Below are 23404 nucleotides of genomic sequence, written 5' to 3' on the forward strand. Positions count from 1 at the left end.
CAGTTACTCAGTTGTTTTTGTTTTGTTTTTTTAAGAAATAATTTAAAGCATTAAATGAATTCATAACGAGCATTGCAACAGTAAAAGAACAGCACAATTAGGTTTTGGAGTTACCTAGTCATGTCTAGTATTAAACCCGCCACCTTCTATTTAGTAAATGTTTACATTCGAAAAATTAACAGTACCGTACTTACGAAGGTATGAAAACACTTTAGAGATTTTTGTATCAATATGTTTGGAAATGGAAAAGGTTAAGTTGAACAAAGCTTTGAAAATGGAGGAGAAAAATCCTACTTGGAAAGACAAGAGCAAGCTTTTGTGCCGAGCATGCTTCCAAAGGAGAAGGAACATTTCTGTGACAACAAACTATTCAGGTAAGTCTTTATAGTTGGCCATTGAACACCCAGCCAAACCTAAAATATGCTCCTTCTCACAGAAGGGAGCTCAGAAAAGTTGCACATCTAATTCTGGAAGAGATAGGGCTATCTCTTCTTTTGGGACTAATCCTTCCTTTGCTCTAGTGCAAAGAGGACGTGGTGTGGCTTGCAGGAGCTGTCGTTCCTTACTCTTAGTGGATACCCAACTCGGCACTTCAACAGATCACCACCTTCCCGTGAGACCGTGACCATGGAAGTCATGTCACCAGGCCAGGTTTGCTCCCCAGGGAGGTCCGAGCCGACAAGCCCATTTCAGCTGGCCACCAGCATCTCTGCTTACAAAGCATCGCAGCAGCCTCTCCAACGGTAACGTGCCCCTAAACGTTAAGTCCTCTTGATGTCGTATGCGGGGAGATACGGGAGAAAAGCAGGAAAGCCTCACTAAGGTACAGCATGTTACGTGCTCTTTAGCGCTTTCAAGCAGAGAGTGGGAAAAATGATCCAATTAAGAATTTAAACTAATACAAATACTAGAAGTGTGAGAAAACATGAAACTACTGTAAATTAAGCTCTACTTAGAATACAGTAAAAACTATGACAAAGGACATACTTTGGTATGGTATAACCATTAAAGTTTTAAATGATCCACCAATTAAAATTTTGCTTCATCTGTATATTCAATTGTGCATATTTTAACAGGGTCTTAAATTTAACATCATTATTCTACAGCTTCCCACTGTTGGAAGTCCAGAAAAGTCAGTACTATAAACTACATTATGCTTTTTTAATTTATAATTTTATGGTACGCTCCTGTCACTTAATATTCATCTATTGCATCTGCATCATTAATTTGCAGACACTCACTCGCTGGCTTGCAACACTGTCATGGGAAAAAAATGTCTTCCACATACCAAAGGTAGCTTTGTTTGACCTTGATTTATGGATGCCTCATTTGCAAGAAACCTTGTTTTCCTCCTGATTCACTGCTATTCATAATTAAAAACGCTTAAGCAATTGCATCATGTGAGAAAGGAATGCAAGTTAGACTGGCATGGTATCACATACCAACCACTAATGGGCATTGAGGCTGTGGGATCAGACTAGAGCCACCGAAACATAAAAGCCCAGAACTGCAAATATCCCAGGTCTCTCTATCAGCTGTGTCACCCGGTTCATCTTTTCCACTGCACAAATTGCCAGCACAGAGAAATCCTTCCGTGATTGCAGAGCTGAACTCCAAAATCTTAAACGTGCAAGCACTTGAGTACATGCTTGACTTCACTGACACGGGATGGAACAAAACTGTTCACTGGAGAGAGCCTTTGGTATCCGAAAAAACTCACAGTTTTCAAACTCACGCCCACCCCCCAAAAATACTAGCATTTTAACACGACCTAACAGTATACAAGAAGGAAAGGCTTTAAAACTGCTTTAAGGCACTGGAGCTGTTATAACAAACCTTGCTTTTACAAAGCAAGCTACCTACAAAAGACTCCAATATATTTTGAACATAAAAAAGTAGTTCTTTAAATAGGATGTATACAAATACTTAAAGCTTTCTAAACACAAGCCTGAAAAATGCTTAATATCCAGCTGTTAAGCAATCTGAGCATTTGATGCTGAAATACATCTGGAATTTCAACACTGACAAACTTAAGGAAAGGCAATCACATTTAACTTGAGAATTTCTTGATATCAGTATGCTGAAGTTATTAATTACTGATGGTTTCTCATTATGCAACACTCAAAATACAGTACATAAAGGTACACACATGAAGTACATACATAAAGGTAAAAACACAGCCTGTCCTGAAGAGCTTTCAGCCTACAAATAGATGGAGATTGAGATTGAATGCCTTATTATTTGTTTGAACACTAATTAGCAGGCATCTTCAAATGTACAATATTCTACTACATCCCGAAACGGTATTTTCAGATATTTCACACATCAAAGACTTCAATGATGAGATGTCAGGCACTTTAAGATTTTTCTATATTTTCCAGGAACTACAAAATCATGAAATTATCCTGGCTATGTAAGTTGGTATCAGTAACGCACGTCGTTATCTGCGGTTGTCGATAAAGCTCTCCGCAGCAATACTCGGTACTGTATTACTTGTAGGACTGGACTAGGACACCAAGAAACCAGTTTATCACTATAGCAAACAAAGGGTTTGCAATTTTTTGCAGGTATTTTGTTCTTATGAATATATTTGTCTCTCAAGCTGCCAGTCTGCCTGTCAGGCTGCTTTAGGAACATAAAGATGAAGACAAATTGTACTTTTTGCCACTGCAAAGAGAACCCCGTGACCCCACGCGCCCAGTAACCTGGCTGGATTCTCCAGCGCAAAATCATTTTGCATGCAAGTGCAGAACCTGGCCTGGAAGAGTCGAGCTGCATAAGAAATGGACATGTTGGGTTGGCTGGTCTTTTAACAAATGAAAATGCTTCATTGTGTGGGTGTTGGGAGTTTTTTGTTTGTTTGTTTTTCCACAAGTCAGGGCTTACCCTTCATTTGAAAAGCATTTCACTTTTCCTCTCCTCAAAGAGTGCCTCTCGTGCAAAACAGCTCCTCCAGCAGCCACCCGCGATATCGACTACAGTGTCACTGCTGCTCGGATCCAAGACAAAATCAATTCAGTTACCACTGAGTGTATTGTACAAGTATATTATGAATAGCTTGGAACAGCCATTACTATTATTAAAGCCCAATCCAAACACTCTAAAAAACATAATTTTACACTTAAATTCCTTGTCATTGCTGGGGAGTAAGAACAAGGGGAAAACCTGCATAGCCACATAATCGGCAGCAGCACGGCCACGCTGACTGCGGCTACAGAAGGCAGAATCTGCCCTTCTTCCATTGCAGTCGTGGCATATGAGTGTAATCGACACTGAAATCCTCACGGGAATAACTTGCTTTTCTGGGCATCTGCACGAAGGTCTTAATTTCCTCTAGATTTTTCTCAGATCGACCATCATCTGAAAAACAGGGCCGCCGGGGAGTCCCTCGGCTCCCTTCCTGCAGCACGCAGCGACAGCCCACACGGTACCGTCAGGAGTTCGCAGCGTTTCCCACGGCACTGCAAACCGCTGAGCAGCCTCCAAATGCACTCTGTTTGCAAAAGAGAGAACGGAGACGGGGGAAAAAAAGTTACATGAGCGCAGACCAAAAGTTTCAGCAAATGCAGGTGGCAGGGTTTTCATGATGCTACATGAAAAAGTATGCTCAGCGCACATCCTGAGCATTTCAAAGTAACTTAATTATAAAAATATTAGAACACTTCACTCCATCAGAAAATAGTTTAAAGGAAACCTGAAACCACAAGATACACAGCTGAATGCAAAATACCGATTTCAATTAATGCTCAGGCATCAGAAACCATTTTTGCATTAGCTCTTAATAACAAGAACATTTAGCAGGTTTCTCTACTAAGCTTGCTGGAAGTTTTAATTGGGAATGATTTTGGAAGCTGCATAACACGCTACTCAATTTGCAGGCTGCAAGCTCAAGACGTCTATGCTAATAACTTTATACCCTGAACACGATGATGCTTTGAAGCAGCCTGTATCTGACCTACCGCTTTCTGTGAAGCTTTGCAGCTGTTCCAGGCCACGGGACTAGATAGTCTTAGTAAAACTATATTTTAGATATAAACAAACCACACATTACCCTTTGCTTCTAATCTTACATCTCTTGGACTTTTTTAGTTTAGCCAATAAAACACTTCTGTGGTGCGACAGCATCCCCTGCGCTCTCTAGAACTTCTACAGAGCAGCTGTTAAGAAACTATGAACGGAACAAAAGGCAATTACTCAGGGCTGGGGAACTGCAGACAAGATTATTTGGTCATTTAGTTGTGACAGGTCTGGATACAGTCTGTCTTTATTATGCTCCTCCGTGTCAAAAAAGATGCACCATGTGTTTGCAACTTTCCCAGCCCTTACTCAGTGGCAGCACCTCCGGTACGAGGAGCTGCACCCCGGCAGACCGGTGCGCTGCCTCTTCTCCATCACATTCCCTTTTTCCCCTCAAGAGTACCTTCATCACAGCGCTAGCGCCGCCAGAAGAATTTCAATATGAACAACCATACCGGAATTAATTAGCTTTACAAAATACATTTATTGGTAGCATTCCCACATTGTCTTACAGCGTTAGTTTACTTACTGGCTGTCAGGCAATGCTACGAGTTACAGCCACCACTCACAGCAACACCCAGGGAGAACAGCACCTCATCTACAGCCACAAATGCACCGAATAACCACTGCTTCTTATCCAGCGGCAAGTATAAAATCTATCTGGTCTTGCTCAGCACAGGGATGTAAGCCTAAAGCTGTTTTCTTGAAAGCAGAAAAATAGTCTACAACAGTTAGTTGCAAAGAGCTTTGAAGTCTGAAGCAAACGCACATCAACGAAGTATCGTCCTAAGACCTCTGAAATTTTTACAGTCACACAGAGAGATTTAAATTACAATTGTTTCAATCAGCATCACAATTCGGAACCTTACTGACAACAGCACGTTTGTCAAAAACTATGTTTACTGCATGCAGCAGCGGACTGGCATGCATATGTATCCAGACCTCAGCAGCTGACAGAGGAAAAGCAATATCCCACACTACAGCCATTACACCCCAAATGGCAGAGGCTGGGATAGAGACGAGAAAGAAGAAGAAGGACAGAGGCTAAGGAGGCCTGGGATGGAGCTTGGATACAGCAGGCACACTCTAGGCAGAAAGCGCTATTTAGGAAAGTTAAATCTGGAAAGGAAGGAACAGTGGGAGAAAAACGCCAGTATACCTTTTACTGGCAGAAGCTGGGAATGCAGGAGCTCCAAGTCGCTCATTTAGTTCTTCAGCGAATGGCACAACTTCATGAGGGTTTGCAAAAAAACAGCACTACAGGTTTTAGGAATAAAACTGATCTGGTTTTAGATGATACATTCGAGGTATAAATATATTTGAAAACAAAGTTACATACATCAAAATTTAAAGATTTCTAAAATACAAGAAATTTAAGTTGGGCAAATTGCAAGTCTTTAATCCTGCATTCTTATTTACCAACACAGTCCTGCCAAAGCACAGACTTTTCTGTGCTTCTGGTACTTCACACAGAATAGACTGAAAAGCTATTAATAGCCACAGTAAGTTTCAAAATACATTAAAATATTGTTATTCACAAATATTAACTTAATACAAAATAAGCTAAAATAATTTCAACCCATAATGCAAAAATGGAGTTCCTCTTTCATTATGACAATTTTCTTGTTCTAAGCATTTACATCTTCTCCTTTTACCCATGAAGAGAAAGACAAATGGCTTTATTGAGTCAATTGACACGCCTACAACTCTCGTGAAAAGATACCACCATACAACCATGAGTCCATTTTGGCTGGAGTGGTTTTAGCCAAGAAATGCACTACCTGAATAGGACAGTGATATCAATTTTCTCCACTTGTGAGATTTTGGAAGGGCTGTTCCTGAATTTCTTGGAAGGGCTCGGAAAAGAGGAGTGTTTGTTTTTAGTAAGACTACATCTTGAATGTTTCAAGACTTTGTATTTTCCCCCTCGAGGTTCAATTCTCACAGCTGTAGGAGGCTGTCATCCACATAATTGGCTTCAAAAGTTCCTCCAGGCCCTTGATATATTTCCTATGGCTAATCTTGCTGTGAGTAATCTCCTTCAAATATCCTGTTCACATGAATTATCTTGATTAACAAGCAAGGTTAACACAAAAATCTCTTTAACTTGCTGACATGATTTTCCTTCCACAAAATCCATCAATCCTGTTCTTTTGTTCCAGCCATCACTTTCATGTTAGAAGCAAATTCTTTTCCTACTATGCCAAATCTATTGACAAACCCATTCTCCAGGCACTAGGGTAATCAAGGTTATGCCATCTTTGTACCCGATATTACTGATTGATCTGCTTCTTACCTTAAAAATCTTACACGGCTTTTCTCATCATGATCATCAGCGTAAGAATATTGACTAGGTTTATCATACCTGGATGCAAGTTTTACTCCTCCAATTTTTAAGCCGATTTCTGAATTATGGCTTGCACACAAATTCATCCAAGTTGCACAAAAAGCCCTTCTCAAGCACAGCGAGCCACAGCTTACGCTATTAGTCATTCAAATACTTACAGAAAGTCAATAAAGCAGTGGCTGCCCACCTTCTTACGCATCCGTGGGGCTACACCTCCTTCAGACTTCAATCTACAGAATATCTTATTTCTAAAAGACCTGCAGAAGAATATTAAGGTTTCCCTGAAGCTCTGTTGACTCTGAAAATACCGAATGGTAGACAGTGGATGAAACAAGGCATGTAAACGAAGGAGAACTTAACCAACATCTTAACCAGGTTAAGTTTACCATTGACTACTAAAGCCTCCTCCTATCTGTCAAGGTAATCATAGGGCAGATGACAGAAAAAGGACAAGTATTGTGAGGACATACCAGGGAACAGTCAGTAAATCATCATCACCTTCCAGTCTTGTTTGTGGAGATTGAAAGTATCTCACTAACAATCAGTTCTAACAGCAGTTTCTCATATAATTATTAAACAAAAGTTGCTAGGCAGTTAGTTTACAACACAAGCCTGAATTTTGAAGAATGACTGCCAAATAAAAGAGATTAAAAACAACAACTTTACAAGAAACAGGGGCCTTAAACCCCCCTATTGCTCAGGAAACCAGCTTCCTCTAATGAAAAACACCAACATCCCGCTTCTCACATTTTATGCGGGGAGAAAAAAAAAAAAAACACCACACAAAACAAAGTGTTCCAGTATTCCCAGCAAAGAACCCTGAAGTTCTTTAAATATGAAGTGTTTGTCAAATGCTCCAAAGAACAAACATAAAATTGAAATTACCATGTCAACATTATAAAGGGATAACTGAGAAGTGGGGGTTCTTACAACATATACACAAGGACTGAGTTTCAAACTAGAATCCATTCGCTATTATCTGTTTCAGAAAATGCCTCCATCTCCCCAGTTCTTCCAGAACGACAGTTACTCAAACCTGGCTCTTGACCTTTTCGAAGCACTAGGAGGTCTCCAGATTAAAGCCTAAATTCTCACCTTTGGTAGTTACCACCTTCCTCACATTAAGGATTCTGTTTTGGTCCTCATCCATTTTCCCCCAGGACGTCTCAAAGCCGTCTCAGCCTCCTGCATCGTTTCTGCGCAGATGGCACCCGTCTCAAGCTTGTGCACCTCTGTTCACGTGTTGACACATTTCTACCATATTCAGCAAATCAAACAGCTAAGCTTCATCTGACACCAGGGTCTGAGCAGCAGCGAGCTTACAAAAAACTTAGCTGGCTGGGAGGATGTCCCCATTCCCTTCAGCAATCTCAGAACGCTTCAAGCGTGGTTTTCTCTTCATTCCCTACACTTGCCCACCACTTTCCTGTTGTGGCAATGAGATCAATCAGTATCCCAAACAATGTCCTCTTCCATAAAGTTTATTTCACTAATATCATATGGGTATAGGACCATATGCTCCTTAGGCATAGGGAGCACAGCATCAAGTTCTTCATCAAAGATGAATTCTTTGAATGGACAAATGTCCTCCATATCCTCTTTTAAACTCATACAATTTTTCTTCATATTACAGTAAATAGTATTTCCAAAGACGGTCAGGCATTATTTTCTAAAAATCAAAGCAGAGAGCAACACCAAGCTGCAGCAAGAGATTTTAAAAACAAACAAACAAACAACCCAACCAAAAGTCAATTCAAGTAAATAACTTTACTATGTTATCAACATTGAATAGAAAATTTTCAAAAATAAAAAAACCTGTACTTCAAAGACTATTTACACCCAATGGTATACTGTGGATCATTTCTACTGTTACAGCTTAAGTAAAAAAAAAAAAAACCTGAGACTTATTTTTGTTTCCTATCAAAAAGAATAGCTCTGTAATACCTGAGGCAATTAGAACGAAGGCAATGTTGCTTTTCCTTGCAGACATGTTTTTAACCATCCTTTCAGAATGACTCACATAATCAGGAACTTGGTTGGGGACAAGGAATAATGCGTAACATTAAATATTACTTTAAATGTAATTAAAATGCTGCTAATTACAATTATAAAAGAATACTACTAAATTTTCCAGGACACTGTTTCATATGAAAATAATCTGTAAGTGATTGGTGACTGTGCAGCTCCCTCAACTAAAAATGTTATACGAGGTATTCAGGCCAGGGAAATAAGTTTATGCCACTGCTATACAGCACTTGAAAAAAAAGTAAATTAAAATAAAATATCAAGAAAGCATTAAATTATAAATTAAGGTTGGACAATACATGTGTTTAACTTGAACAAATCTTCCTTCCCCTGTCCTCGTGTCCAAGTGGCGATTCTCCTTCCCCACCCATGTGCGTGCCCCAGTGTCCCAGGGAAGAAGCAAGGGGAGGAGGAGTTTACAGGTGGCCCCCGAGTCAAAAGCATTAGGGGAAACAAAAAGGTTCAAAGATTTTCAGCATCCTTTTGCACTCCTTAACTAATTAACAATAATTTTAGTTTATCTAATTGTACTTGTGTGCATTTCTCGTCCAAACCTTTAGCACATCCAAGCTCCTCTGATATTTTAATCTTCCATTTTTTCCCCCCATTGCAATGAAGACACGGACAGGGAACAGCCTGGCTACCCCACAGAGGAGTGCATTCTCTTGCTTCTCACGTGAGCTCGCTACGTAAGGAGACAATACACCCCAGGAACCCCTCCATGTATATTGTGACCTGCCAGCAGTTTCATCTAACAGAATTCTGTGACCCTTTCACCATCCAGCAGCTATTTTTCATCACTATCCATAATAAAACTAGCTGTAATCTTGTGAATTAGCAACAACAGATCTGTTTGGGCTTTTTTTTTTTTTAAAAAAGACACAAAAAACCTTAGTGATGTGCTAAAGTGACTTATTCCTCAAGTTAAGCAAAACAATTTTATCTAGGTTTTATGCAAATATCAACTTGCCATGTCCTCACTTCTGGCTGAACTTCAATCACTCACGGAGCATTAAGAGTTTAACACCCAGCCTACAGCTAACCAAGAACTGAGTTGAACAATTCAATCCTACATGTTCTTACTAGTACTTACCATGAAATTCAAGTATATGGAAATGTATTTGAGCTGGAGTTGACATTTTTAAGTCTACCAACTCATGGTCAACTCACGATGATTAAAGCCTCACCAATTAATCCAAGTTTCACAGACAGCTCAGTGTGGATGCATTTACGATGAAAGGAAAGACATTCACATTAAGTTGGTACCCACTCTTTATTAACCTCATTGTGCCGTGTTACGGCGAGAAGGGAAGCAGCCCTGCTCCAGCCCGGCAGCAGCAAGGCACCACCAGAGAGGAGACCACGCTGGCGAGCACGAAGGCAGCATTGGCTGCCGGAGTGAGCCAGTGCCCCACTGCCCATGGGAGATGGAGGCCGTCACAAAACCACCAGGCAGGGGGAAAACCTTTATTTAAGGGGCAGCAGTACTTTTGTTAATCTCACCAAAAATCATTCAAACTGGACACAAAGGCAAGTCTAAGTTTTGTTTTTTTTAAAACCACGCCTGCTAACCTAGAAGTGCAGCTTCAATACAAATAAGTAACATGCAGCTTCAAGACATAGTGAAGTAAAGTTTCAGTGATGTACAAGGTCAAGCAGAGTATTACAGTGCAGCAAGGTCAAGCTCAAGTACTAGGCTTCAGTGAAAGCATGTCACAACTTTCACTGTGCTTCAGCTATGAGATGCAGTCAGACTCCTGTCATATGCTCCCTGTAACCGATACTGCTGGTCTCTATTTTCGTGCTTTGCATAAAAATCATGTATGCCATTAAATAGCTTCTACCATTTGGTTGGAGGCTGTATGTGATCTATAATCATGTTTTTTGAGACACAGAACTCGACACAAAAGAGTTACACAACAGGAATTATTCAAAGAGTTAACAAGCTAACTACAAATTCTCTTATAAACTTAAAGCCAAATGAGATTTAAAACCCATGAAGTGCAGTATTTCACACAGACATTTCAATGCGCAGGAAAAGTGAAAGGGAATTTAAATGAAATTGGCAGAACATTTCTTCTACTAACAAACTTTTAAAAAACAAAACAATAAAAAAAATTAAAATTGTGAAAAATTTACAGTAACATGAACACGTAAGAAAGCATTTATTAAAAAAGAAATCTTGCCTTACCTTCAACAACAACTATTTCACGTACCTGCAAGGTGGTAAAAACATGGAATCCTTCATGAGCACAGATCCAGAAAGCAGTATATACCAGCATCTTGCAATAGTTTCCGAGCTGTAAGAAAAGAAATCATCAGTAACTACTTTCCTCATGCAGCAGCTCAAAAATACATTATCCAAAACGTTATTATAGTAAAATAATGATCGATCACTGTACCAATTTGGTATGTGGACTGGAAACCTAAGAACTTTCACTGAATGCTACCAAGAATTAACTTTTTAAAAAACGTCTACATCCAGAATATTTCTTATACCTTACAGTGTGACATTCAAGTCAACTTAAAAATTTTATTAAAATGAAATTATTATTTTTCAGTAAAAAAAAAAATTCATTCCAGTGAAAGTGTACGTAAAGCTACAAATACAGGAAAATTTTTATTCCGTGCTAAAGTTGATTAGCAATTCTACAGAGACAGTAATATTACATGGACCTGTCAAGTGTTACGGATAAAATATGAGACTCATACATCTGATTCCTGCTTTGCATTCCTCCATCTGTGCTCTTGCACCACATGCTGTATTGTCTCCTGTTGTGCTGCCCGACCCCAGATGGACGTACAGGGGATCTGCTGACATTTCAGCCCAGAGCTATAGGTCTGCCCAGAAGGCACCGCGTTTTACTGCAGTAGATTTTGCCTCTTCCTAGAGCACTGCATTGACACTTCCCAGCTACAGCCTAACATCACCTTCCTTCCTCTTCCAGCAGGCAACCCCACAAATACACATCGACCCGGTACTGGAACAGGTCCGTGTCACACATACCCACCACACGAACTAGTAGGTGGCACCTCATTTAGACTCGGGTGTACTGGAAAATGTGTCTTATACAGAAAGCTAAGATTAACTGTGAGAGGATAAATACACCATAAGCAATGGTAAAATAAGGGGGGGAAGCATATTTGCCTCCCAGCAAGAACCCAAAAAGAAGGCTAAGCTAAAATACTGATGCTAGCAATTTAGAAGAAGAGAGAGCGTTTGCGCCCCATCACTCCTCCAACACAGGATAAGCCTACAAAGCAACTGGGCTCCTGGCACTGCAGTCGGTGCCAGCTCCAGGGGAAGAGTGCCACCTACTGAGTCCTCACCACGGCTCCCACGACCCGAAGAGGTGACGCTACCTGCTTTTTAATTGATCCTGCATGCTACCTGCTTTTTAACTGATCCTGTATGCGCGCACGCACACACTCCTCGATTGTCCATGGGAGACGTGCTGGTAACTCCCGGGCACCTCTCAAATGTCAACACTGTACTACTGTTACAACCACCTCCTGTCAAAGCTTTTAACCAGCCTGGCCAAGCTTAAATGTTGTAAACGCTTACATTTACAATTACTGAAAAAGCAAGAGATGTATTATAGCACGCAAAACAGCGGTTTTGCTTACACTTGTACTGAAGAGCTCCAACAAGCGATATGTACTTACCAAAAGAGAACTTGGTTGCCCTTGTACCTCTCATAGCGGGCACTTGATGACATTATTCTGAGGGAGGAGGAGAAGTTTAATTTCAATTTTAATCCCCAAAGATCATAAGCCATTAGTCACCACATTTCAGCAGAATCACTTTAAGGCTCCAAGACCTCAAACTCAACTACTTTTTTTGTTCTAAACAAAGGATGTGCTTAACCATAAGATTCAAATTATTACAGTGTTCTTCATTATCTAAATAGATAATATACAGCATGTTCTCGAAGTGTTTAAATCACTCCCACACATCGGAATTACCCATAGCAACAGAACTGAAGGAACTAAAATACTTCCAACACACTTTTTGTGCTTTGTTGGCCTCCCATTTTATGTATTCTAAGATCATCCGAACGTCTGAAGCATTAAAAAGCTTTTGTAATCTAGAGTTAGCATAGGGCACTGTCTACACAGTCCTTTGTAGACAAATGGGAGTAAGCTCTGCCTTCATTCTTAGGAAAGCTAATTAGTTTAGATTCCATGCCACGTTATTGCAATGACTTAGCTCAGCAATGAACTTGGATAATGCTCTGCCTCTAGAACTTCAGGCAGACAGAAGCTTTGCTCATCTCCACAAAAATACAGCCATAGATACCAGTTGTGCTAAGCAACACTAACTACCTCCATAGTACTTTACCTTAGCTGATGTTCCCTGAAATGTGAAAGTATGTCCAGTCCATGAAGGAAGGAATAGATAGTATTTAAGTCCTAAAAAGAAAAAGAAAGAGAAAAAAAAAAAGACATGAGCAACTTCATTCACAGCATCTGATCACTTCAGCATTATCTGAGAAGGCAGATTCTGCAATGTCTCTCGAATTATGAGACATAATTCGAGAGACAGAGCCCAAGTTACTAGATAGGTCAGGACACACGCAGAATTGAAGAACCCTGTCCACATATAAGCTGTGGAAGTTAAAACAGTGAAGTCCACCTGATGCATAAACAACTGAAAAAGATGCATTAAAAATATCTCTGAAAGTATTATTTACAAGAATGGATACAGCAGCAAGCAACATGTGGAATAAGCCAAATAGGACAGTCCTATTCATCCAAGATAAAAAAAAAAAAAAAAAATCTCTGAAGCCTTGTAACACCTCTTTAAAGAGGGAATTTTGCAAAGTTAGTTTTCTGGTGGCAAAGAACCCTAGCGAAAACCTAAACCACATAGTCTAGCCACTATACACGGTGCAGAGAACCACATAGTCTAGCCACTATACACGGTGCAGAGAACCATAGTACCTTTTCATAGTACAAGTGTAATGTTTAGAGAGAAAAAGCTATTTCATGTCCACCTCAGATCTAGCTGGTAGCCCTACTACAAACTCTGCTCCGTCCTACTGCCTCTCTAACTCAGCCCAGTCCGTGACTGGAGGGCAACATTAGCAGTTACTACAAAACACGCTTTGGCGAAGATGAAGACAATGACGTTTTAGATCTGTCTCCCACCTCCTGCTAAGACTCAGCATCACATCAGCGCCATCCATTGGCAACCACAGAAGCAAACAACTCGTTTGAAGCAACAGTATTAAAATGTGAAGATTATTTCACTTTAAAAGTGGGACTTTACATAGAAGCTGTAATTAGGAGATACAGCTGTTTAAACTTCTCACTACACAGGATCCTCTTCAGTCACAAAAATATCTGTGCTGATGGTGCAGACCACGTGCCAGGGAAAAGCTCACTAGGGCTATTCATCATTTAATTTACTATCCTGAACAGGTGGGCTGTTAGCATTAAATACATGCACAACAAAATCATTATATACCACACAGCAGTCTCTCCAGCTTGGCCTTGGAAAGTATGTTCTGAATTTTCAAGTGCTGCATTCATACAGTGTTTACAAAAGATAAATCAATATGAATACTGGCCTCAGAATTTACAATGGATTTACTTTAGAAAAGTTCTTCAGCTTAATAGTCAATGTTTAGAAATATAACGGATATAGACTGTTATACCAAATGAAAGGTCATATGTAATTGCAGGCCATGTAAAACCAACAAAACTCCGATTCATTTTTGTGTTAAATGTCATTACCAAAACCCATGAAAATTAAACAGAGGGCCCGAATGCTTAACACATATTTACAAAGATCCCATTTCACACTGTCCAACCTCGTTTTAATCCTCCAGTTGTGAATTGCCATAAACTCGATTTTCCTACCAAGCACCCAAGAGCACCAGCTCCGAATCGGACCCCAGCCACACCACTCGCTCACGGTGATCGTGCTCGAACACCGAAGCCCGTAAGAGATGGCAGCCAGAGGGTCGCTGGAGGCATCGGCCCAGCTCTGTTACTGAGCTCTCCCCCTTTGAGCAGGGAACTGCCTTGACTTGACCAGAAAACGTCAGGCACAGGACTGCAGCGACAATATCCTCCGACCGTACAGTACCCTTGTACTTACGGGATCCACAGAACAACTGAAATAAAACCCCTGAGTCCCACATTCTTCCTCGTCCACCTGGAGGTCCTCCTCTCCCAGGCAGATGCTCAGAGGGGACGGGACGGGAGGACGAGCAGCGGACACTCTCAACTCCTGTTGAAGCTGGGCTGCCAGGCAGCCGGGGAGGAGTTAGTCTTTGGTGTTAGAATTAAAGCTACATTTTCCAGTCTTCATAAGTCGTTGCGTCTATATATGCTTTCCCACATTTTCCGATACTTTTCTACCTAATTGCGACTAAGATATAACACGTCTTCAAAACGCATTTTAAAGCTAGCAGTTCTCTTGTCACGAGTTACAGAAAATTGTAAGCCGAAGAAAAGCTTACGTTCATGTTTAATCACAAAGTGTTTAAGTTGTACATATGACAAATGACCACATCCTTACTCGAGAATTATCCTCCGCATCTCCACAGAGCACAGCCCCTTAGCGGGTAATCCTAGCAGGCTGTCTCCTGCACCCCACCTGCAGCCAGGCCGGCCAAACAGCACTACCGTACCGACCCACCACGCTTATTTAGGAGCTTGATGAATAAGCAGTCGGTAAATTAAAGGGATAAACATTTGCTTCAAGGGATTCATGCCTGGAAAGCATCCCTGAGCTCAGCCTCTGGCTGCCGAGACGTGCGGTGGCAGAGAGAACAGCCCAGCCAGAGCACAGCACTGAAGAGGGAAGGCAAAGCTCCCTATTCCCCCGTCACAGCAGAGGGCATTTACCTCACTCTGGACAGTACTACTGCTTTTAATTATTGATAAATAAGAAACATCACATTGTTCACTAGCCAGCCAGCTGATGCTTCAACAAGCTAAACGCATTAGCTACTCACTCATTTGTTTCTGTAGGCGTTTTTCAATCCGGATCTGTAACACTCTCCCTAAAAACAACTTCCTTTCAAAGCAATCGCCTCTCCTACTGCAGCAGAGTGGGTGACTTTGCCAGGTGCCACCGGGCACAAGGGCTAACTTGGAGATCGCACCTCCCGGGAAGGTCAGCAGGCTGCCTCTTGCCTCCAGTGCGACAAACGTACCCATTCAATGTGTTCTACATGTCATCTTGAAATAGTGTGGGTTGGTTGTTTGTTTAAATAGATTCTTCACAGCCAGCCAGGTGAAATTCTTCCTCTCCCTCTCATGCCACTTCCAAGTCTAACAAGAGAGGTCATGTGCAGCTAAACTAGCCCACTTTTTCCTGATAACAGGAAAATTTCGCATCAGTCATCCTTTGTGAAGTTTCTTCTATTACTTCCATCTTGTTTAAGAATAAATGCTTATAATAGCACTGAAATTATGTTTGAGAGACTACATTTAGAGTCTCGTTTTAGATTTTTGCAAGCAAGGAACATTAATTTTAATCCCACCACAGCTGGAGGCGGCAAGCGGCCAAGGATGGGCCGAGGACCCTGCCAGCCCGGCTGCCCCACGCACCCCACAAATCCCCCCTCTGGTGGGGGATTATTTATAATTCATGCTTTATAAAACTGAGAATAGGATTAGAAACTGTTGTTTTTAAAAACGGGATTTGTGTTGCCACACCAGTTACAAACACCGAACATATAACCACAGCACAAAGGGCACAGATGGTTTTCACCGGTGCCCACTATGCAAAGAAAGGGCTATAAAAGGACGATGCCAAAGGGCAACGATCAGCGCTACAACAGCGGAATGCAAAGTATTCGCCAAAAAGTTCCAGACCCTTTCCATATCCCTCCCCATAATCCCTTCATGTACTTCTTTCTGCCAAAAACACGGTTAGTGATGAAAAACAATTTCTCCACATGCTCTAAACTAGGGACCAAGGTCAAAATTATTTTATTTTGCATTCTTTCTTTTCAGAGCTTTTCATCAGCTGAAATAATAGCTGAAACTAAAGCACAGTATATACTTTTAATGGCATGCCCACACATATTCTTCAATCTTTGACAGAAAACCACCTTGCCCAGGTTACTTAAGCAGAAACTAACTCACATTTTCTATCAAACTAGCTAAAAATGCAGCTCGGGCAAGCCAAGGGAAGGAGGGGAACTGGGCAAAGAGAGGAGGGATGCATACAGAAGTTGTTAATTTTGCCAGGAAGGCAGTTGTTAATTTTCTAGACTGCAGAGCACCAAAACATGCCCACTGTGACTACAGTGCTCCTGCACAAAGGTGCCCAGGATGACTGACTTTCTTTGCCTCCAGTTCTCACGGCACCGAGTCCACGAGCAGAGGTGTTCTCAGCTGCTACCTCCGCTTAAAGAGCGGAGGGCATCCATTTCTTCACGTGAAGGAATACGCTATGTAAAATGGCGTGCGTTTACGCAGAAGTGCAGAAATCAAGGGATCGCTCTGTGGATGGCACTGTTATCGCCCAACGCCAGCGCGTGGGCCAGCACCGATATGCCAGCAGCCCCCAGCTCCATTCAGCAGCAGCTTTTATCATCCCTGACACACGCATCCTCCCGACAAAAAGCTTAACCAGCTGCTAAACCAAAGGCAGTTGTAAAAACATGAAGATTTCAGTAACAATATGTTATATAAATCAGCTTTCTTTTATGGTAACACCCTCATCCCAATGTACTATGAAGTGAGCCACTTGAATAACTAGACCTCTTCTCATTTTCCTGGCCAGATGCTCGCTCATGTAATTACCACTAGATGCCACAACTGTAGAATAAGGGAAAACAAAAGAAACACCAGTAGCCTCAACTAAAAACTCATCACATGAAAGCAGACCTGATAACTACTACCATCACCCATTTACTCCAAAGCACTTGTATTTGAAAGCACTTGTATTTGAAAGTATTTTGCTATTTTTTTTTTTTTTACAAGGATAGCAAAATTTCTTAGTTGCCACGATGTAACTTTTAAAAATAAAGAAATCAAGTCATCCAAAAAAGTCATCATGAGAATATAATCAAACCTCAAAATTGCTGAGGAAGTCGTGATTACCCTTAGTTCCATTATCAGCATATTTTTTAAAATATGACCAAGATCTGGATGTTTCCGAACAAGAACAATAGCGCAGAAGCACCAGGCACTGCTGGAAGCAATCCTCTCCTCCTACGGCCACCTCCACTTCAGCAGCATGCCAAGCAATACAACGGCTTGTGTACCCTTTTGTTAACCCAGGAAACTTGTTGAAGCATAGATTACTAGTGTCCTAAGGCTAGCATGATTTACGCAGCCACCTTTGAAGTCTGAGTTAACTTTTAACAATTTAGTGTCCACCCTCAATAAGGAGTTTATCCTTGCCTCTGTCACTTGAGCTGATGAGCGAAATTTGTGAGTTTGTATCATAACCTTCTGCTTCACCATCTCCCAATCTTTCACCTTCAATCCAAGGAGAAACTTTACAAAGCTTGGAATTAAGGATCCAATGGAACGACAGTGGTCTCAAGTATGGAGTTCTAAATACAAAGTTTTCCAACCAACAACAACAAATCCAGCCAGTACAACTGTAATTCACAGGAAATATATTTGTATGCTGTGAGTGCGCAATAAGGTCCAAGACAAATTCCCCTGCAGCGCTAGAAGTGGGCAAAAGCAGTGTAATGCTCTGGAACGAGGGCGAAACGACTGCATCAAGAGCAACTTTGTTCTTGATAAACACAAAATGAAAACCTGATGCTTTACTTGATGTGACCCCAGCCAGGTGTTCCAGTTACACATGATTATTTTAAAACACTAAGCAGGAAATCTGTTCTATTTCTAAGGAAAGTAAATTGTTCCGAAATTACCTCATAGCTGCAAGTTTTGATAAATCTCACAAAGAGCCATCCTCAGCAACTGCGCCGAGGGAAGCTGAGGAAACCATAAATCCCTGCAGACTCCCTTTAGCACTGCCCGGCGTTACCTACTTCATGTCATATGAAAGGGGAGAGGCAGCAGAGTCCCCGAGCAGCCGCAGCCAGCCACGGCCGCCCTGCACGGCCCGGGCGACCACCGCTCGCTGCGCCGGGGCCAGGACTCCGCGGCCCAGTAGGCTCCTTCCCGCTCCCGCATCCCGGTGAGCTCAGGCTTCATAGATGCTCTAGATCCACACTGAACCTTAAACGAGGGGTCTCAAAGAATGCAGACTAGCCGGTATTATTCAGTCAGTCCAGAGTTTTGTACGCGGAATGAGAAAAGAGCAGAAACTTGCACAGCAATACCAGCACTTCAAAGCCGCGCATAAGAAACAGCTGTGTCAGCAAGTTCCAGACAGATTGCTCTCACATGCAAACCTGTCCCGAAGAGCTGCGCAAAACCTGTCTCTCAATTCCACCCCAAACACATTAAATTCCTGTTGCAAGAACATATGCTTGGCTCACTCGAGGCTCCCCACACCCAACCCACATGGGCTGCCAAGCCACCCAGGATTCCCCGGTTCACACACAAGAACCTGCTTCTTATGGAAGTGCAAAGGGCGGCTGATGGGATTTCGCATTCGTACTTTTTCCAAGGTAACGCAAGACAGCTGCCAAGATGCATATTTTATATGCTCCAGAGCAAAAATGTTCGTATTTTCTAAAGATGTTACAGATTCACCTGTATTACGGATAACATACTTTAAAACACACAGGCACACATTTCTGCCTTTGAAACAACAGTTAAGCCGTACAGTAACAGCTTCCCAAACTCCACTGACATTCGAGACATCCATCAGGTATGAAATCTTCCAGGGAAGGAAGCTGCGTGGCTGAAAGCTGTCACAACCTCCCTGTTTGTTACAGAGCTGCTGCTTTCTCTTCGGTGCTCTGACCAGAAAGTGCCAAGAGGGGAACCAGGCTGGAAACAACCTTCAGCAGAACCAAGCGCTCACTTGGTATCAGGACAAGGACTTTAACAGGCTCTTGGACAGCGGCTGAATTTCTCCGTATTGAATTTGTTGTTTAAAGTGCCTCGATTTCAGTAAAGCAAACGTAAGTAGTTCTTGGAGCATGGAGAGCAGGTTGTGTAAGCTGTAACCAGGAGGCTTTCCTCCAGCCTGCTGCCATTACTTGCTCCACAGTGATTCAGCAGACTCCTTATACAAATTGAATGCATCTTTATTAGGAAACCTGTCAGGCTCAATAAAGACTTTGTCACCCTTAGGGGGGTGTAGCAGAAGAGAGGAAATGTTACTCAGCACGGTTTATGGTTTTCATTGCTTCCCTTCCTGTTACTTCATCGAAGGCTGGAGTTTCCTTTATTCTCTGTTTAAGGCCAATTGTAAAAATAGTACTCCCAAATTCTTTCCTGATAATGTAATACCAGAAATAAAAATACAGAAACATGCCTAAGTTCTCTGATCCACGTTTTACATATTCAGATATCTATACAGCAAATTCACCAACCTCAGCGATGCTGGTTCAAGAAACTCAACCTACGCATCCAAAGCCAGATGACACACACCGTCAGCTACCCTTGAAACTTGTGGGAGGAGCAGTCAACTCCATTTAATGTACGTAGCAGAGTGTACGGTCCCTTGACTAAAAGGAAGGGACGATGAACCAGAAAGCAACGTCTCTATCTTAACTATTTACTCTCCCTGGTCAGTGGCATAAACTTTTGATTTTTACTAAAAGTGCAAGTGATGCAAATTTTTATTTTTAGTAAAGTGCAAGTGATGCAAAAGCACATCAGCACAGGACTCTTCACTATGGAGCTGGACAGCATAGCTAGAGTAACAATTCCCTTTAAAGTAACCTCCTATTTAGCTGGAGGCCTTTTTAAAAAGGCAAGATTTAAATACAAGCACTGAGGCACTACTAGGGAGGAGAATGGATGGATTAGTTAGGTGAATGAAAATGTTCTCAGAAGACTAACAAAATATCTTGTAGAGAATAATATATTTAAGTAGCACTCCTAAGGAATGAGGTGTCATCATGCCATGTAAGAAATACCACCGATGCAAAAAACTTAAAGTGCTTCTCATAAAACACACTGGCAGCAAATTCCTGCATGATCTGAAATCACTGCCTGAGACTGCACCCAATAACATTTGTATAAACTGGTTCAGCCACTTCAGAGCCATCTTCTATTTTTCAGAAAGAATAGCATATATTCCACAAAGAAGTTCTCCACCTATGGCAACAGGCAATGGTTTTCCGGCCTCAGTTGCCCGTCTACTCTCTATAGGCATTTTGAGCAATGCTCAGTTTTCCTAGGAACTTGCTAAAAATCATTATTCATTTATAACAATTTCGTAACATAAGATCACTACACTTGATCTACTGAACAGCTTCAAATGACCAAGAACTTGATTTCTTAGAATTATAGCCTTTCATATGTCCACAATCTCGTGGTGCATACATCCCTCAGACAGCTATGGACCACCATATTGTGACCACGCTACAGGGCTCCTGCCTGAACCCTAAACTCCACATTTACCCATACAGACTGTTTTTTCCAAATGAAGAAGTGTCAGTTTAGTTATTATAGTATCTTTATACAGGAGAAAAGAGATAAAAAGGGACTTCAGTTCACTCTTGAAAACCCGGGAAGCAATTACAGATGACAGCATCAGTTAATAACAGTATAACCACAAACAGGAAACTAAAATCTGGCTTTTGTTTTTGCAGACTGTCAGAAATAATATTTGCATGCTTGGATTTTTACCTTTTTCCCCTGCAAAAGTAGCAAGTCTCTCAATGGGGCTAATACAGTTTCCTTATACATTATTTCCTTACATTTCCTTGTAACATGCACACAGGGCTACAGGCACAGACTTAAGAATCACATTCCACTCCTAGGAATAGAAGTATCCTCAATAAAATTGGAAAAAAAACAGATCTTGTTTAAGAACAGAGGCCCGAGAACCACTATTACAGCTTATTTATAGACTGAAAGTACTCCATTCAGCAGAACACTTGTGAAAATAATAAAAAAGCAAAGTATTTCTACATGAAAATAAAACAAAAAGTTTCTCTACTCACCAATAGCTCCCCACACCCAATACAGATAAACACCTTCCACCTAAGAACCCTGGACTGTGTTGATATAAGACTTTGGCAGAAAGAAAAACATTTAAAGGAATGAGGGAGGGGAAATTTTATATTATTTTTACTGCTGTTTCATCACACAGAGTCAGCATTTCTGGAACCCTGACTTCGCCAGACAAAAAACTTCCTTTGGAAAAGCTGATTTTGCAGAGTGAAATACCAAGGGCCCTGAACTGGAGAGACGGGAACATCAAATGTCTTTGCTTCAAAGCAAGCAGCTTACGGAGAATTCTGAATATCTGAAGCACAGTTCAGCCCTTATCATGGTTCAGAACAAAAGTACAGCTATGAAAAAGTATCTTCAAGTAAAACATTACCATAAAGTTCCCAGACACTCATTACTTAGTTTTAAAATATCTTTCAGACTTACATGCTGATAACAGAAAACCAAAAGCAAGCTGCCTGGAAAACACTGAGCTCCTAGAGTTCAATAGGATGGGAAGGTCAAAATATCCAAAATTAATCTCAGTGCTCACATCTGTCAAAGAGCAGCATTTTATACCAAACATTTTTCAGTAAGAGATCAAAGACCATAAAAGCAGCCTCCTCACCCAGGCTCTTGAAAAGTCACCCAAAAATCAACAAGCAAAATGGGCAATTTCGGGCTTCCGGTTCAATCAACACTTTGCTAGTCGAGCGGCTGACTGCTTGTCAAGACTAACAAACTCCCTTCCAGGGGACAAGCATCCATCAAATAGCAATATTTCGGTTGAACTCTTTTTGTCGTAACTCCAAAAACATCAGTTTGCCTGATTCACAAAGAAACTCCGTGATCTTTTAAGAGATACAGGCAAGAAAGTACCAACATCTGAGATCTCCTTTTAAGAAAAAAAAAGGAATCGTGGTAGAAAAGGTCAGAACACTGAAACACTAAGAAAAGAGATACATTTTTATATAATAAGAAATTTGGCACAGAAGCCTGGGGAATGCGGAGAGAGGAGATGGAGGATGAAATCCAAAGGTCAGTTCTATACTTATCAGTAATGACAACTTGGGAGTACGGCTGTATGCAACTTAGTCGTGTTGAATGTCTGGGTTCATTACCTATTTATGACTTTCCTCTTATTGCAGGGAATGTTCTGGGTTTTGTTCTTTCCTCTCTCTTGGACTAGAGTTCCACACTACTCACAGCGATTCAAAGTCCTTTTTTACTGAAACGTAATCCTGCTAACTCTATCCGAGCTCGTACTCTAAAAGATTAGCTCCAGGAGAGGTGCCGCAGGAAGGCACAGAGGCAGTGCTTCCACCCAAACACAGACTGGTCCCGCGGACATGGCAAGGAAGAATGAGCTACACACAACCACCAGCCAGGTAGATAAACAGGCAGCCAGATAGACAGCTAGTAATAATACATCCAAACAAAGGCAGGAAGATGTGCTGTTCTGAAAAACTGCTTCTCACCCCAAATAAAGTACTAAGCAACTGCTGTTTCACGTTTAACACAGAAACACGCTACACTGTAAGGATTTTCCTCACTCACTTTCATCATGCATTCCCCAACGTACCTTTGCAGCGAGCAAACGTTACCATCAAGGTCCCGTAACTACAGTTCCTGTTCAACAGGTATCTCAAGCAGAGAAAGACTAAGAGACAGAATAACAACACTTTGCTGCAGTTTGTTTCCACCATATTAATCGTCAGATATTTATACAAATGGGCAAGAATATCATTATTTTTATAATGGCACATTCAGGATTTTGCAGTATAGAATTTCATATTTCTTTGTGAATTCAAGCAAGCAAAGATCATATCTGTCAGGAATTACGTCCTGCTTAATACATAATAGCGAAGGCAAAATGAGATCGCCTATCAATATTGTAACTTAAGTCACCCACTCAGCACCTAGGTAATGGAGAGGAATACAGCTCTACAAACTGTCTCAAAACGTTTTGGTGCATCATTAAAATATTACAGTCACCACATGCTTCCAACT

The 23404-nt window shown here is 41.3% G+C and overlaps 1 protein-coding gene across 1 annotated transcript in view; it reads right to left on the reverse strand.

Annotated features, from left to right (window-relative positions):
* RAPGEF6 (Rap guanine nucleotide exchange factor 6) overlaps positions 1-23404 on the reverse strand; it is a gene marked incomplete at its 3' end in the record, with an annotated part of 101649 nt that overhangs the window by 62060 nt on the left and 16185 nt on the right. Inside the window, exons 2-4 of the mRNA XM_082006259.1 lie at positions 12732-12802; positions 12056-12112; positions 10606-10689 (exon numbers count right to left, since the gene is read on the reverse strand). Coding sequence (XP_081862385.1) covers positions 10606-10689; positions 12056-12112; positions 12732-12802 — 212 coding nt within the window. The remainder of the gene's footprint in view (positions 1-10605; positions 10690-12055; positions 12113-12731; positions 12803-23404) is intronic.

The sequence above is a fragment of the Phaethon aethereus genome (genome assembly GCF_964289735.1).
Source record: "Phaethon aethereus genome assembly, chromosome: 14".
Lineage (NCBI taxonomy): Eukaryota > Metazoa > Chordata > Aves > Phaethontiformes > Phaethontidae > Phaethon > Phaethon aethereus.